Consider the following 15,464-nt stretch of genomic DNA (forward strand, 5'->3'; position numbering starts at 1 on the left):
TAATATTACAAGTTGGCCCCTAATCCACCAGGAAGTTACATGAAATGGACAGATAAGATAAGATCAGATAAAACTTTATTAATCCCCAAGGAAATTCTTGTGCCAGAGATTGCTCCAAAATTACAGTAACATAGAATAAAAAACAATAGATGGCAACAGAGTATTAAAGCTAGTACAAGGAGTTTTTAACTGCTTTTCAAACAGTCTTAATTTATTACTGATGCTTATGTATGACCAACATACATTAATGAGACCATCAGTGAGAAGATTAGCTGGTTCTATACGGTTACTCTTGGTGTCTTCCACCAGATCCTCTTTGTAAGCAGATTAAATGAGGCTGTGTTTACATTTTCACAGGTGATGTTACAGTCGGTGAGTCGGTTAAAAAGGAGCAGGAGGAGGAAGTGTTTTTTTTTTCTTATAATATCTTGTGGTTATTGTAGTGGAAACGCTACCGCTTTTGTCCACAGGGGATAGCGAACATAATACTGCACATATTAAATGTAATGTTGTACACCGTTTGTTTCCTGCATTCTAGTGACTTTTAAAGAATGAAAAATAACAAATAGTAAGTGCACAGTTTTTTTTGGCAGGTATAAATGATGCCTATTAGCTAAAACCTCAATGACATCTAACCTTCGCTAATCCAATTTCAAATTTGATTACAACAAAACACAATGTTTGTTGAAATAGGAAATTTTCTTTCCAGGACGTCTGAAATTTGCTGCAGTATTTCTTTCTCTTGTTACTCTTCATCTCGGATTCACTGAGGAGGATGAGGCACGAGCGTGGTCATTTCTAGAAGGGGACCCTAGATTTGTGAAACTCACGATTTATTGTCTCTTTGTTGTTCATGTTGTATAAACTAATTATTTTTTATAATGTGAAGACACTGGTTAATATCTGGGTAGCTGTTGGGATAGAAAACACTTGGTTTTGGTTAAAAGGATCACACTCGCACTCTTTAGCGGGTCTGTGGTTCTCTTCTACGGACAAATAGTGAGCATGATTGCTCTAAGGAGAACTAGGTGCAGCCATACTGCTGACACGAGCAACTGTCTTCTAGCTGTTTTGTTGTATTTTGTAAAACAGTAGACTTTTAGAGTCATAGGGCTCATACATGCTGTACAGTGCCAGAAATTTGTTATAGATCAAGAGAAATATGGGAGAATTGTGACCCCTGGAGGAAAACAGGAGAGAGCAATGAAAAATGGGAGGGTCCCGAGAAAATCGCGAGGGTTAGCAAGTATGTAAATCACATCAAATCTAATTGCACCAAATTGTTTTGTATTTAAATGTCTTGCCCCTGAATCGTGTTGTGGTCCATGTGTATCAGTTTGTCTCATAAGGGAGAGATGCAGGCCCCTGCTGTCCACATCCTGATAGACTTAGGCATGGAGGAAGAGAAATGGAGAGAGCGTGAGAGAGGACAGGAGGTGAGGACAGGACGGCAGATAGATGATGAGGGGGGAAGAGACGGAGAAAACCAGAGAATGAAAGAGCAAGAGGAAGAAAGAGGGAGTCATGGGGGGGGAACCTGGGAGGAGGGAGGGGGGTTACAAAGGTACACAGTATTCCTGGGTGAAACCATCATTACTATGAGCAATGGTAGCAGTCACCGGCCATTACCTTAGCCATCCACTGTCATAAGCAGAACATTTTTCCAGCCTGCCCCGCATGTCAGGGGATAGGGGAGGCAGGCTCCTGCATGCTGAATATGTCCTCCCTGCTTTCTCCCTCCCCGCGCTGCGTGGAGACACAGCCAGCGCTCGCTAGGTGGCTACTTCATCATCAGAGGAAAGGACCTGTCGATAGCTTCTGGATGTGATCAATAAGGTCTTTCAGAGCTCTCCCCTCCTCGTCCTTTTCATGCCTCCGTCTCCCCTTTCATCTTTCATCCCAAAATGTGAAAAGGATCAGTGAAATATGATGACAAAACAGGCGCTGTTTGTCCTCATAAATCTGTCTAATGATTTTCTATACTGTAAGGTGAACTGCCCGAGATGACTCCTATTTTCCATGAGGCCGGTGGAGAGTGTGACAGCGCGGCGGCTGAAATGAGGGCCAGGTAGCGGAGGTTTAGATTAGCCTTTTATAGCAGAGTGAGTTCTCAGTGCTCCTCTATCAGACGGCAGAGTGAGTGACGGGCCATTCTGCTCTGTGAATACTGTCATGATGTGGGCATTAAGACTCACTCCTGACAGACAGAAAGGTTCACTGTGCTGCTGAATGAATGTGCATCGCAGAAGTCAACTACCGGGCCCAGCGGCTGTCATCGCAGCACGATTACTTCTCTTTCTCACTCTCTCTCTCTCTCTCTCTCTCTCTCCCTGTCACTCTTTTTCCTTCTCTCTGTATCATTAATTGAAATAACTGCTTGTTGAAATAAGTCAGCCAAGTTTCCTTTTTTCCATAAGGTGGAACTGAAAGCACATTGAGGAGCCAAACACAGTTTATCAGCGGTGGAAAGTAACTAAGTACACTCAATACTCAAAGGAACAGTGTGTAAGATTTACAGGAGTTTATTGGCAAAAAAGGGATATAATATTTATGTTTTCATCAGTGCATAGTCACCTGAAAATGACAGTTGTTGTGTTTTCATTGCCTCAGAATGAGCTGCTTATTTCTACAGATGGCGTGGGTCTTCTTCCACAGAGGCCGCCATGTTTTTACATTTTACTCCACTACAATTATGTGATATCTCTACTTGCAAGATATAATCGACAAATAAATTGTGATATTATTGATATATCAATAAGACTTCATTGATCAGGGGTGCAGATATACACAGTGCAGTCGCATAGGGGGTCCATAGAGAGAGTGGGCCCTTTGCAGTTGGGCCCCAGTGAGAGATTGCCACCTTGGAAATATGTCTGTGTTAAACTGAAACTTAAAAATCAAAATTAAAAATGGTGCAATTTTCTAGATACGCCCTGGAAAGGTAAAAATATATCTCTGTCATGGTTTTTCATTATTCTACAATTTATAATGAACTATATGAACTACAAACTATTTTAAAAAGTATTCAGTTAAATTAATATTTTCTTTGGAATTTTTTGTCATGTAGAGATATGCAGTGATGACTGCTGGGTAATATGCATGTTAATGTTGTCCACTGTCATTTAGCTATTTGGTCATGTGACGGGACAATGCACTATAGCTAATTTAGGCATCAAAACTCATTCAGCTGTAAAATTGAACACATTAGTAGTAAAATATGCTTAATGTTGTGCGTCACACAACACTTTTGCTGGCTGCAACATTCAAGTGATGTAGATGAAATAATGCATCAATAATTATAATTCAGCAATATAGAATGCATTTTTATGGATAATGAGTTTGGTACTTTAAATATATTTTAATGCATAAACGGTTGTACTTTTACTTAAAGTGCCGGTGAGCAGGATTTAATGGCCTCTAGCAGTGACCTTGGAGATTGTAAACACCTTGTCTCACTCTCCCCCTCCAACCAACAAAATTATCTGTTTCTGTATCTGTATTCAGATAGAAGACCAGAAATGGACATGATTTATACTGGAATTAACGTTAAATCAGACCTGATGCTTTATTTTCTAACCTAATATTAGTTGGTAATGCATTTGTTACGCCTACAAAGCACCAAAATAATTTATGTTGGCATATAATTAATTATTAAATATACTTCTCCATTTTCATACTGCATTTTCTTCTCTCTTTCTCAATGTTTATTTGTAACATTTTATGACCTGTCTGTTGCCGACTACCTCCTCCCCTTTTGCTAGGATGTTTTTTTTTTCCACTGGAAATAGAAACTCTACAATAAAGATATACAAGTAAATAGAAATAATCCTTCAATTGGTGCATTAAATCAGTAATTAATTAAGGTAGATGCAGAGGTAATTATGAAATGGACTTTTTCAGAATAATGATGAGCAACTTTGAATAGAAGAAATATCCATTTCCATCACATTGTTTGTGCTTTCCTGAATAATATATTCAGATTTGGGTGTATCCCTGACCACAAAACTCATGAAAAATGTGAAAGGTTGTGTCCAGAGTCAGTGTCTGTTCTGGGCTGCTGTAGAAACAACATGGTGGCATCTGTGGAAGACTGAAGAATCTTACCTAGCTAGGAAACAATGCAATGTTTTTTTTCAATTTTTTATTAGCTAGCAAACTGTGTAATATTTTGAAAACTCTTAGCTAGCTATCAAACGTTGATGTGTTTTGTTAACTTTTTTCATTAGCTAGCAAACAATGTAATATTATTTTAAACACTTTTTCACTAGGCAGTGAACAATGTATTGCTTCCTCAACTTTCTTTTTCAGTTAGCAAACAATGTAATGTTTTGTTAACATTTTTAGTTAGCTAGCAAACAATGCAATATGTTGGAAAATCTTAGATAGCTAGGAAACAATGTAATATTTTGTCAGCTGAAAACACAACAATTCTTATTTTCAGGAAATTGTACAAGAGATACAAGATTTATTTATTTAACTGAACTCAGCTTTATTTATATAACACCTTTCATCCACAGATGTAGCATCATCATATACAACAGGGTTGTGTGTTGAGATTTAGATGTCGTTCCCTCGTTGGTACTGGAGGAGTGCTGAGGATAAATTATGCAGCCTCACAGCCTGAGGGAAGAAGCTGCTTTAAAGTCTATACTAATGAAAACATACCTATGAATATTATATTCTGTTTATGGTATATTCTGCTAATAAATTCCTGTTAATCTTACATACTGGACATTTAAGTAAAGTTACTTGTTAGTATTTTGAGACTTCTTTTAGTCTAATGATTTGTGATCTCATCCCTCAGTTACTAATGCAGCAGCACCAATCATGTTTACAGTAAATATTTAAGTTGCTTAATATCAGCTTTATAAGCTCTCATAAATTTGTAAAAACATCCAAAATATGTAATAGTACATAAAATATAAACTGCGGTGAGGAGATGCTGATATACTGTGCTGCAGCCTGTTTTTAATGTTCTCCCCAATATGCTGCCGAGCCATAAAGATGATAGCCTTTTTTACTTAAGTTTTGTAGGATTTACACCGTATTCAACATTTAGCACCTGACACCAGGTATTAAAATCCTGATTTAGGTAAGCGAGTGTGTAACTATTCATATTAACATTACAGTCGCATAGCCAGAGGGAGGGCTGAACATTTCAGCACTCATTTCCTCAGCTGTGTTTGCCCACCACGCCACGCTGGATTGGAATTGTGACTTGAAATATTATTCTGAGCTAATCCAATATTCTATTTGTATGGTTTGAAATTGAGTTTAAAATGTCAATATCACTTCAAAAGCTGAGCCGTTAACTGAATTTATGCTGCAACTTGTGTTCTGTTAAGCACAACTCGAAGAAAGATGCATTTGTGGTATCACTCCACTTTATCTTCTCTTTGTTGAAATGAGCACATTACAGGCGGGAGTTGAGTGGAAAGATTAATGCGTTTCCCCTAACGTAATAAAAATGTGAATTCCCATATTCCACTGGTTCCTCTTGATACGTTTCTATCGAATACAAGTGTGCTTTTAGAAGCGATTTGGAGAGGAGAGTGTTCTGGCTAGCCTTATCTCCACTGACAGCTCATTTGCAAACTTCGGGAGCTCTGACAGCAAAGGCTCGGTCACCTTTTGTTACCAGCCGAGTTCGTGCAACAACCAGCGGGGCTCTGCTGAGGACCTCCGGCTGTGCTCCAGGCTGCTGAGGCTGTGCTAAGCTTTCTTTGTGTGTGATTAATATGAGAACAGAAGTAGTGTTGTAATATATTATTATATAAATAGGAAGTAATATGTAATACTGTATGTAGAGTATTTGGTCTTTTTTTTTTTTTTCCAAAACATCGCCTGCAGCAAAATGAGGGAATAATATCAAATCAATATTAATCAGAAACACAGTCAGAACAGGGCACCTTTAAAAAACAAAACAAGGTGAATGACAGTTATTAAAATTGACTTTGCTTCCAGCCATAAACGCTTTGCCAAGAATGTCACTAAAAAATCCATAGGACAGTTTCCATCACCTCAGGAGTTTAGCTTCATTGATAATGCATATGAAAAGGATGAGTGATGGTGCCTAACGGCTTCATAAAATCCCTTATGGCAAAGGAGAGGACTGTGAATCCACTTAGAAGCTGCATTCCTCTCATGCTGTAACTCGGGAAAGGCCTGATTGTCTGTCTGAGCCGTGCCGGTCATGCTCCATACTGTCAGAGCAAATGAAGTCAAACGGAGGCTTAATTACAGCGATAAGTTGTTGCCCTGTGGCTAAAAACATCTTATCACTAAACAGCTGGGAAGAATTTTCTATTATGAATGCATAATTGGGTCCAGGGTGACTGTCAAAGAGCAGTTTTTTTTTTTTTTTTTATGTACAACAAGGCCTCCTGCTGTGGGGTTTTCAGACATCCTAAGGGTGTGTGTGATTATAGTGTGTATTGCAATTTAACAATTCAGCACGGCTTGTAACATCCATGTAAATAAGCTTTTAAAATTCATTAAGTACAGCTGCTGTTGTGGTTGGACACTATTGTTTTATAGGATCACCACAGCAGCACACGCTGTACAGTTTCTAGATGTGAGATTTAATGTGCCTGAACGCTGTTTGATGCGCGGCTGATTGTGCAGTGAAGCTTGTCCACACCGTCAGAAGCTTCCTGAACAAAATGGTAAACAACCTCATAACAACATGTTTTGCTTTTCAGATTTTTCTTTCTGATTCGATGATTAAATAGGGGAGACCGGGGGCAATTGTAATTTTTTTTTTTCCTTCATAAATCAAAGACTACTTGAATTACATTTATTGACACTTTATTGTATGTGCAATGAAGAGTAAAACAGCTGATATATTTTCACTAATAAGGACAGGAATTTAATATTAAATTTAATGCCTCCTGGTAGGGACAATTGTAACAGTGAAAACAGTAAGTCATAATAACCCACTAAACCTTGAATAAAAAAACACCTCAAAGTAATCACATTAGAGTAACTTAAGTTTTTTTTCTGTAAATTGTTCAAATTCTTTTACATGTCAGGCATTATATGCATTCAAACCAAAAGCCACTGCAACTATTCGAGTGACCACTAGAATTATTTGAATTTTGTTAAGACTAATGCTAATTATAGATGTAAAACAATGTGTTTTTAAGTTCAGTAAGACAGCAAAAAATTTGATGACAAAATTTTTGATACATTAGATTATAAAATATATTAAATTTATATGTGTAGAAAGGTTCAGATCCAGGAGACCACTTTAGGAGACATCAGTAGGACCATGGAAACAGTGGTTTGGTCCACTGCCTACCTATAGCCATGGGTCTTTTTTACTGACAAAATACTAATCAATAAAGAACAGGTGACAAATCTAGCAAATCATTCAGACCATTAGGTTCTGACCTTTGAATGATATGTCACCCCCCAGTGGACATAGTAAACATGGCAGTGGGATGGCTGCATGGCTCAAACAAGCACAGAACTTTCACCCAGGAGACTAGCTTCTAGTCCTGTGTAAAACAAAAAGTAAACAAACTTATTTAACGTTTTGAGTAACTTAAAATGTCATTAAAATTTTTAGACTATATTGTCATTTATTTCCATGAATGCTGTAATCTTAGTCAGCACTCCTCTGGCAGCAGCACAGCTGCTATTATGGTTGTACATTATTGTTTTATAGGGTCACTGCAGCGCACACTGTACAGGTCTACATATTTAATGTGCCTTCACACTATTTGATTTGAGGTTGATTGTGCAGTGGAGCTGTAAGAACCGTAAGAAGCTGCCTGAGCAAAATGGTAAACAACCTCATAAGATGTTTTGCCTTTGGCTAAAGATAGTGCATCCTTTTCTCCATGTTGCTTTGTACTGTACAACATGTTCCTTGTGTCGTGGAAGAAGCATTACACTTTACTGTGGAATATCTGCCTCTTTTTTGAAATGCACAATAACTATGTCTACTGCTGGAAAAAGACATGAAAAGGAGGGTTAAGGTGGTTGTTTGCTGAGTAAGTGCTAGTCTTGAACTCTTGAGAGGGCTTCTAAGGCACTATAGGTTCTGAAGGTAATTGTTGTAATTAGACATACTGAAAGATCTCAAGTCCGGCAGCCTCTCAAGTCTGTCTCTCTCTCTCTCGACAGAAATGTAAAAATGTAAAAAGACTGACATGAAAAGAAGTGCGAGTGATGCAAAGGAAGCTGGAAAAAATAAAGAAATACACTTTCAAATAAATTCATGCGCATGGGTATCTTTCAGTACGCAAACAAAAAAGACAAGCAAGAAAGGGGAATATACAGAACAAACTTGCAGGATTTAGGCAATTTTCTCTCTTTGTGTTACTTCTCTCCCCTTCACCAATTTTCTCCGTCTTTGTCTGTCTTTTCTTTCCTCTCCTTTGTGTCTCTGGTCTGTCTCCCTTCTTTTCTTTCTGAAACGCACACATACAGTCCTTACCTGTGCCCAGATGTCAATAGCTATATGTGCTCAGAGAATGGCCAGCTGAGCAGCTCCATCTTGTTATGATTGTAAATATTGATGGAGAGGGGAGATGTCGGGCTAGACCCAAACCAATGACTCTGCAGATGTACGCAAGTCCACAGTTGTTTTTTCTTCACTCTGGATGAGTTATGATAGAAAATGCACTTTAGTTATTCCCTTTCCTTTTAATTTTTTGACTTCAGTCATTCCCTTTCACCGAGTGCCAGTGTACATGTACATTTCTTGCTGTGCCTTTGATTATTTTTTTATAGACAAATTCAACTTGTGCAACTTACATTCCACTTCTAGCTAACTATAAAAACATAGCTGATGTTATCATGGCTTTTATTCTTGATTTCTGACTCTTATATGATGATTAAATAGGGTAGTTGGGCAAAAACACTTTTCCATTTGTCTTCATAACTCACGCTCATCATATTTTTATAAGAAGCATGTATGTTACTGCACTAATTAGTAATGCCATTGATATATCTTCACTAAAGATCAAGGCTATAATATAAATTCTAATGTAGGAAGGCAGTGTATTACAAGTGCCACCTTGGTGGGGGTGATTGTAACAGTGGTTAGGGACAATTGCAAAACTGAAATTGTGTTTTTAAAAAAAAGTTTTTTCATAAAATTTTACTAAACAAACACAAAACATAATAATTGGAATAAAACTTAAATACATTACCTCGTCCATGATTTCTGACTGAGTTACGTTAGATGGAGTCTCACTGGCCATGGCAGTTGTTAAACAATGAAGACAACAGCTCCCATGATCCCGCGCTGCTTCACAATGTCAACAAACTACATCTTCTATTATTGTTTTAATGTGAGACAGATCCCCAGCTGCAGAACCTATACACACTGTGCATTTACATTTAGTGAAATATGCTCATTTTCTAACAGAAATGTTTGTCAGCACAGACAAACAAGGTGCTAACTTGATCTTGTAGTCATGATAAAATCTTGTATGCTAGTTATCCATCCATCCATCCATCCATCCATCCATCCATCCATCCATCCATCCATCCATCTTGCGGGTTGCAGAGGTAGGAATTCCAGCAGGGGACCCCAGACTTTCCTAACCCCAGCCACATTAACCAGCTCTGACTAGAGGATCCCGAGGCGCTGTGGAGATATAATCCCTCCACCTGGTCCTCGGTCTGCCCAGTGGCCTCCTCCCACCTAGACACGCATGGAACACCTCCGTAGGGAGGCGACCAGGTGGCATTCTTACAGAATGAACCACCTCAACTGGCTCTTTTCTATGCAAACATTTCTGATTGGAGGAACTGAGTGTGATACAGTTGCCCCCTGTTACAGTCATAGACATATGTAAGAAGACGTTGCATCGGCCTTTGGATCCCACGTCATTTTGGACTGGTCAAGACTGGCCTGTAAACAAATACATGTTAACAGTTGAGCTGGATATTAAGCATTTTCATGATCCTGCTTTTTATCCAGAAAAAAACAGGCAGCTCTCCTGTTAGCATGCATTTGTTTAGGCCAGCCTTGTCTAGACCAAAATGGCAGCAACACCGATGTACTGCAGCAACATGCTGAGAGGTAAATCCAGCATCTACTTACTGTGTCTATGGTTATAACTGCCCCCGGTCTATGTTCACAGGAGCTTATGAATAACACTGTACTGAATGCACTGGTAAACGCAGGCTCACACAAATACACCTCCTACAATAACCACACCTGTTATCAGAGCAGCCGCGAGAAAACGTTTTATCATCTTGCATCATCTCTTTCAAGAGAATCCGAGGAGGATGTTGATAAACAAAATGTGCGATATCTATTGATTGAATCTACTGATTGGTTGTCTGGGTAAGCGTGGTCGTGTACCAACAGGTTTCAGATTTTCTCATTTGTAGCAGCGGGCCTCCAAACCATCCTCACAACACCCTCACTGTGTTTCTGTTGGGATCAGAATGCAAAGCTATTACACACTGGAGGGTTTGTCTCAATCACACCGAATGGCTATGAATTTTAAATGCGGGATTAGGGCCTACAGAGAAGCAGGCACATGGGGGAGACTCAGTCAGTTGAGTGCTAATTTGATTTTTAAATTTTTTATTTTTTATTTTTTTTATTTTTACAAACAGCTCTGGCAGCACATTGTTAATAGGGAAGGTGCATTGCTTGTGCTTAGGTCCTTAAGATGCTCCCCCAAATCAAACCACAGCAGGAACAAATACTCTCCAAAAGGAAATGATTTGACCATGATTAACAGGCTGCTTTCCATGTGAAAAACACGACTAACTGCTCGGTTTCTCTGTTGCTGTTTAGCCAGTCCATCACTGGGAAATGACAACATAACAGTGCAATTATAGATTTAGATCCAAAAAATGCTTTCATTCAATCCAAGAAATGAAAGATAGGAGGCATGCTTATTACAGAGTATCCTCTCTGTTAACTTCCCTCTGTTTGTGTTTTGTCTTTCAGGTTATTGGAGCTAAACTGCATTCCTGCATATGTTCTTTGTTATCATTATTGATGGTGAAGGCCCCAGAAGCTCTAATGTTCTGTTCTGCAGGGAAGATGAAGTGCAGTGCAGGTCATCCACTTGAGTGTTAATGGATCTTTGTCATCCTTCCTGTTGTTTCAGGTGGAGACATGGATGACTCATCTCCGTATGAACCTGTGGCACCAAACAGACACCCTGACGCGTTCCGCCTGGCCTCCATCTCTTCAGGTATCACAAGTTTGAGCCTAACTAAACATTTGATGGTTTATCATACACTCTTAGAAATAGAGGTGCTCAGTAGAACCATAAAAGGGGTCTTTGCACTCATGGAGGAACCCCATTTAGATTCCAAGGTTTTTATCTAGAGCACACCCATGGGTTCTGTGAGAAGCTTTTTGTATTCCAAGGGTTTTATCTGGAACCCATAAAAGTGGTTCTACCCAGAAAGTTTTTATTTTCCAAGAGTTTTGGCTAGAACCCACCTGAGAAGATTTTTAGAACTAGAACACATAAAGAGGATTCTGCTGAGAACAATTTTATATTCCAAGGGTTTTATCTAGAATCCACACAACAGGTTTTCCCTAGACCCCTTTTATATTATGGAACAAAGAACCCTCGACAAACCCTTTCTTCATGAAGGGTTCCTCTGAAGCAAATGGTGCGTCTGTGCAGAACCTCGGCCTCTTTTTGAACCCTTATTTCTAAGAGTGTATGAGTGAAAATATTTGTTCTGGAGGGGGTGAACAGGAGGTTCCCATGGGAAAAATAACAATGCAGCTGTTTGAAGAACCTGAGGTGATCTTTCCTCACTGCCACTGACAGTTGACTGTCCTCGGCCTCTGAATAAATTCATCTCTTATCTTTTGATCTGTCTTCTGACGTACGATGGTTGTTGAGGGCTTGTGAGGCAAACTATATACTCTCAGAGCACTAGCACACGTTTTTCCCAGCTATTGATTTGGCTTAAGTTTGATTTCCTCATTGGTTTACTAATTAAACAGCCCAGCACTCAGCAGGGGAGCTATAGCCTGCTCTTTAATTTACTGGTTATTACCATCATGGTATCACTGATCAATGGAGATCTCATTATAAGACACTGCTACAATGCTTAATGCAGTGCAGAGAAATGAGTTGTACAAAAGGTGTGATTGGACACAGGCGCCTGTCCATTGCTACGAGCTACGAGCTACAGTCACTTGAAAATTCAATCGTTTTCTTTCATCCAGCTCTGACAGAAATTTCCGGAGGATGTTCTCTTCTACTTTTTTTTTTTCTTTTTTTGCCAAAAGCAATCTACAAACACTGAAGACAGCACATTTTCCTTTTCTTTTGGCTGATGTATCTTGCTTTGTTTTATAACTGGGAGGTACAAGAAAGACACGCTTTCTTCATAATCCCCTTAGCTTAAAATCAGCACTGTATCACTTGTTTTTGAAAATGCGCTTGTTTGATATATTAAAAGGAGGAGGGAGGACCAATGAACGTGAAAAAGTGCAGGCTTTGATTACTTTAGAGTTTTGAGAAATGATGGCAACATGCCTTCCCTGATTTAAGTGCACATTCATCCAGCTCAAGCATTCAGAAAGCACATATATCCGCCAAGAATGCACAATCCCTGAAATTTGTTATTTTAACGACAAAATATGTTTGGAAGTTGCATCTGGATTTGAGATCTGCACCAAAATATTTATAGTCATGCACAGTCATGCTGATCTATGATAAGTTGCATTAAGACTTTGTATTTAATAAGTATAAACTTTCAGATGAGTAAGACTCACCATGACAACTATGTTATGGCCATTTCAGTTTAACCTGTTTCTGTGACACCACCTACAGGTGACAGGCCATCACATATTCAGTTGATATGCAATTATGTAAACTATTGTGATGTATGTTAAATAGTTTTGAAGAAGAATGCAACAGGGGCGCCTCTGTAGCTCACTTGGTAGAGCATGTATTATTGTATACTGCGACCCATTTACTGCATGTCATCCCCTCTCTCTCTGCCCTCTTTCCTGTCATATCTTCAGCTGTCTTATCATAATAAAGGCACCCCCCCCCAAAAAAAAAAGAATGCAAAAATTTTCTATGAACTAAACACAGACCATATATAAAATAGTGAGGTCTAAAGCAAAATTCAGAAGTGCCTTAAACCTGCATTTTTTTTTTCTAATGGCCAGCAGGGGGCGACTCCACTGGCGTAAAAAATAAGCCACTAAGTGGCAAAATGAGCCTACGTCTCACCTGATCTATGACCTCAGTAGAGGTGCACAGACACATCATTATTTTTATCTGTATCTGATTGTTTAACTGACAAAATGTCTGTCCCTGTGTCTATTTTTGGAAGATCAGAAGTGGGTGGTTTATACTGAAAGTCACAAGCAAATGTTGTATTTTCTAATCTAACATCACTGGCATTGTAGTCTCACATAGCCAGACCTTTCTCCACAGCACCCAGCGCTGGAGAAAAGTCTGGCTCCACACATACACATTCTGCTATAGGAGAAAAAAAAAAAAAAACGTCCTGCCTTGTTTGCATTTCTTTAAACCAATTGCAAACATGTTGGCCAGTGCTAAGCCCAGGATGTAGTAATGGTGCTGCTACAAAATAGAGACAGAGGGGACTTGTTTTGGTGGAACATTTGCTCGTCAGGAGGTGAGCCTGGGCATTAAAATGACTACATCACTATAAAAGAAAAGGTAGCAGCTGTTAGCTCGTTCACATTCGTGCCATCAGTGTCTCAGGTGCTAATTTGCAGTTTTTCAGCATGTAGATTGCAACCCGGAGTTTGGAAAACATAGACACAGCGATGCTGCTTGAAATAAGTGACCAATGGCAGATTTTTACCTGCAGTGTGTATCCAGTTGGTCAGACAACTGGCAACGCATTTGCTGGGTCTACAGAGCACCGAAATGATGTAATATAGCCCACCACCACCTCTCCTTTTCCTGGTGGATACTGAAAAATCAGAAACTGAAAAGAAAAACATTAGAAATTGAAAGATTCTGTTTCATACTGGAAAAAGGAGCTCTACATTAAAGAAGATATAAAATACACAGAAATAGACTTCAGTTGAAAGGAATAATGCAACCTTTCTTTAACTATAAATAAAAAACTTCTGACTACAAATATATACTGAATATCTGTTTCCATTCACAGTATTTGTCCTCTCTTGAATAACATTCAGATTCAGGTGCATCCCTAGAACCTCAGTAAACAGTTTCCTAATGAGTTCATGGTCTCAACGTCTAGTTTCAGGTCTTCTTCTATACAGCATGATGTTCATTTTGTAAATGATGGTCCCATGCATTTCTTGCTTAAAATGTTTGAAGAAACATAATTTAGTGAACTGTTTAGCTGTAATACGAGAAAGGTTGTGACCAGATAGCTGTCATTGTGTGTCCAGTTTCAAAAAGAGGCTCCTAAAACTCAGCTCAAACTGTAAAATGAGGCAGTGATGATCAAATATGGATCAATATTTTGCCACTACATTGCTTATTTTTCACTTAAAATGTTTTCTGGAACACATTTTAGATTGCGACCAGGCGTCTGCCAGTGTATAATTCCCTCAAAGCACAGGCAGACACAAGTGGCTTTCTTGTGACTGGTTAATTTGAGGCTTTCTCTCTAAATCCACTGTGGAAGCTTGTTGGCTGCACGCTGCAAAAAGGGAATATTCTTGAATCTTCAGGGGTTTCCTCATAACAGTTCACATGAACTTAAAGTCCATTATGACAAGCAATTAACTCTTTACCAGAACATAATTATCCATGCTTACTGCTGGCTTGCAGGTGCTGCTGCTTAAGAGTCTCCTCACGAGACTCTCAGGTAACTTAGCTGAGACCTCCTAATAAAAACACTATTACATTTACCAGATGAAACGATGTTTAAAGGACAAATGCAATTTAAATAAATTCTCAATTATATGATGTTAACTGGTGTCAGAAAAAATCTCTCCAACAATTACACATCAAACTCTAAAACTAGCCAGTATTGATCACATATGGATCAATATACTGAAGAATATTTTAGTGCAGATTCTGAGGACTGATATTAAGCAGTGTCATGGCACAGGTGACAGCTATGTTTTACTGTATTTATTTTAAATGTCTTTTTGCAGCTAAGATTGTCATTAAGCTGTAAGAGCTCACAAACACATTTTTTGAGATATTTTTATCCAGATTCCTCCTGCAGTTGCGGCTGCACGCTCCATCATCTGATTTAAACAGGTTGAACGACACCAACAATCTGTTATTTATCAAAGTCTCATCAGTGCAATAGATAAGTGAAAACACATCAATAACACTCCTGCAGATTTACAAGAATGAACAGGATAGTTTTCATAACTAAAAGCAGGAATTAGAGTTTACATGAACGATCTGATCATAACATTGTCACAGATTCATATGTTCTTCATACTATCCATTACTATAATGGTTAATTTTCAGGAAAAACAGGACAGGATTGAGAAAATGGGACAATTGCCTGTAATTTGGAGCTGTCCTGAATTTTTCAGG

At 38.8% G+C, this 15,464-nt stretch overlaps 1 protein-coding gene across 1 annotated transcript in view; it reads left to right on the top strand.

The window, feature by feature from the left end:
* The window catches only part of LOC146320003 (GDNF family receptor alpha-2-like), an 87,365-nt gene that overhangs the window by 17,467 nt on the left and 54,434 nt on the right, over positions 1-15,464 (top strand). Inside the window, exon 3 of the mRNA XM_084728127.1 lies at positions 11,088-11,174. Within this exon, the coding sequence (XP_084584253.1) occupies positions 11,088-11,174 (87 nt within the window). The remainder of the gene's footprint in view (positions 1-11,087; positions 11,175-15,464) is intronic.

Source organism: Lutjanus erythropterus, chromosome 10 (genome assembly GCF_056507025.1).
Source record: "Lutjanus erythropterus isolate fLutEry1 chromosome 10, fLutEry1.hap2, whole genome shotgun sequence".
NCBI lineage: Eukaryota > Metazoa > Chordata > Actinopteri > Lutjaniformes > Lutjanidae > Lutjanus > Lutjanus erythropterus.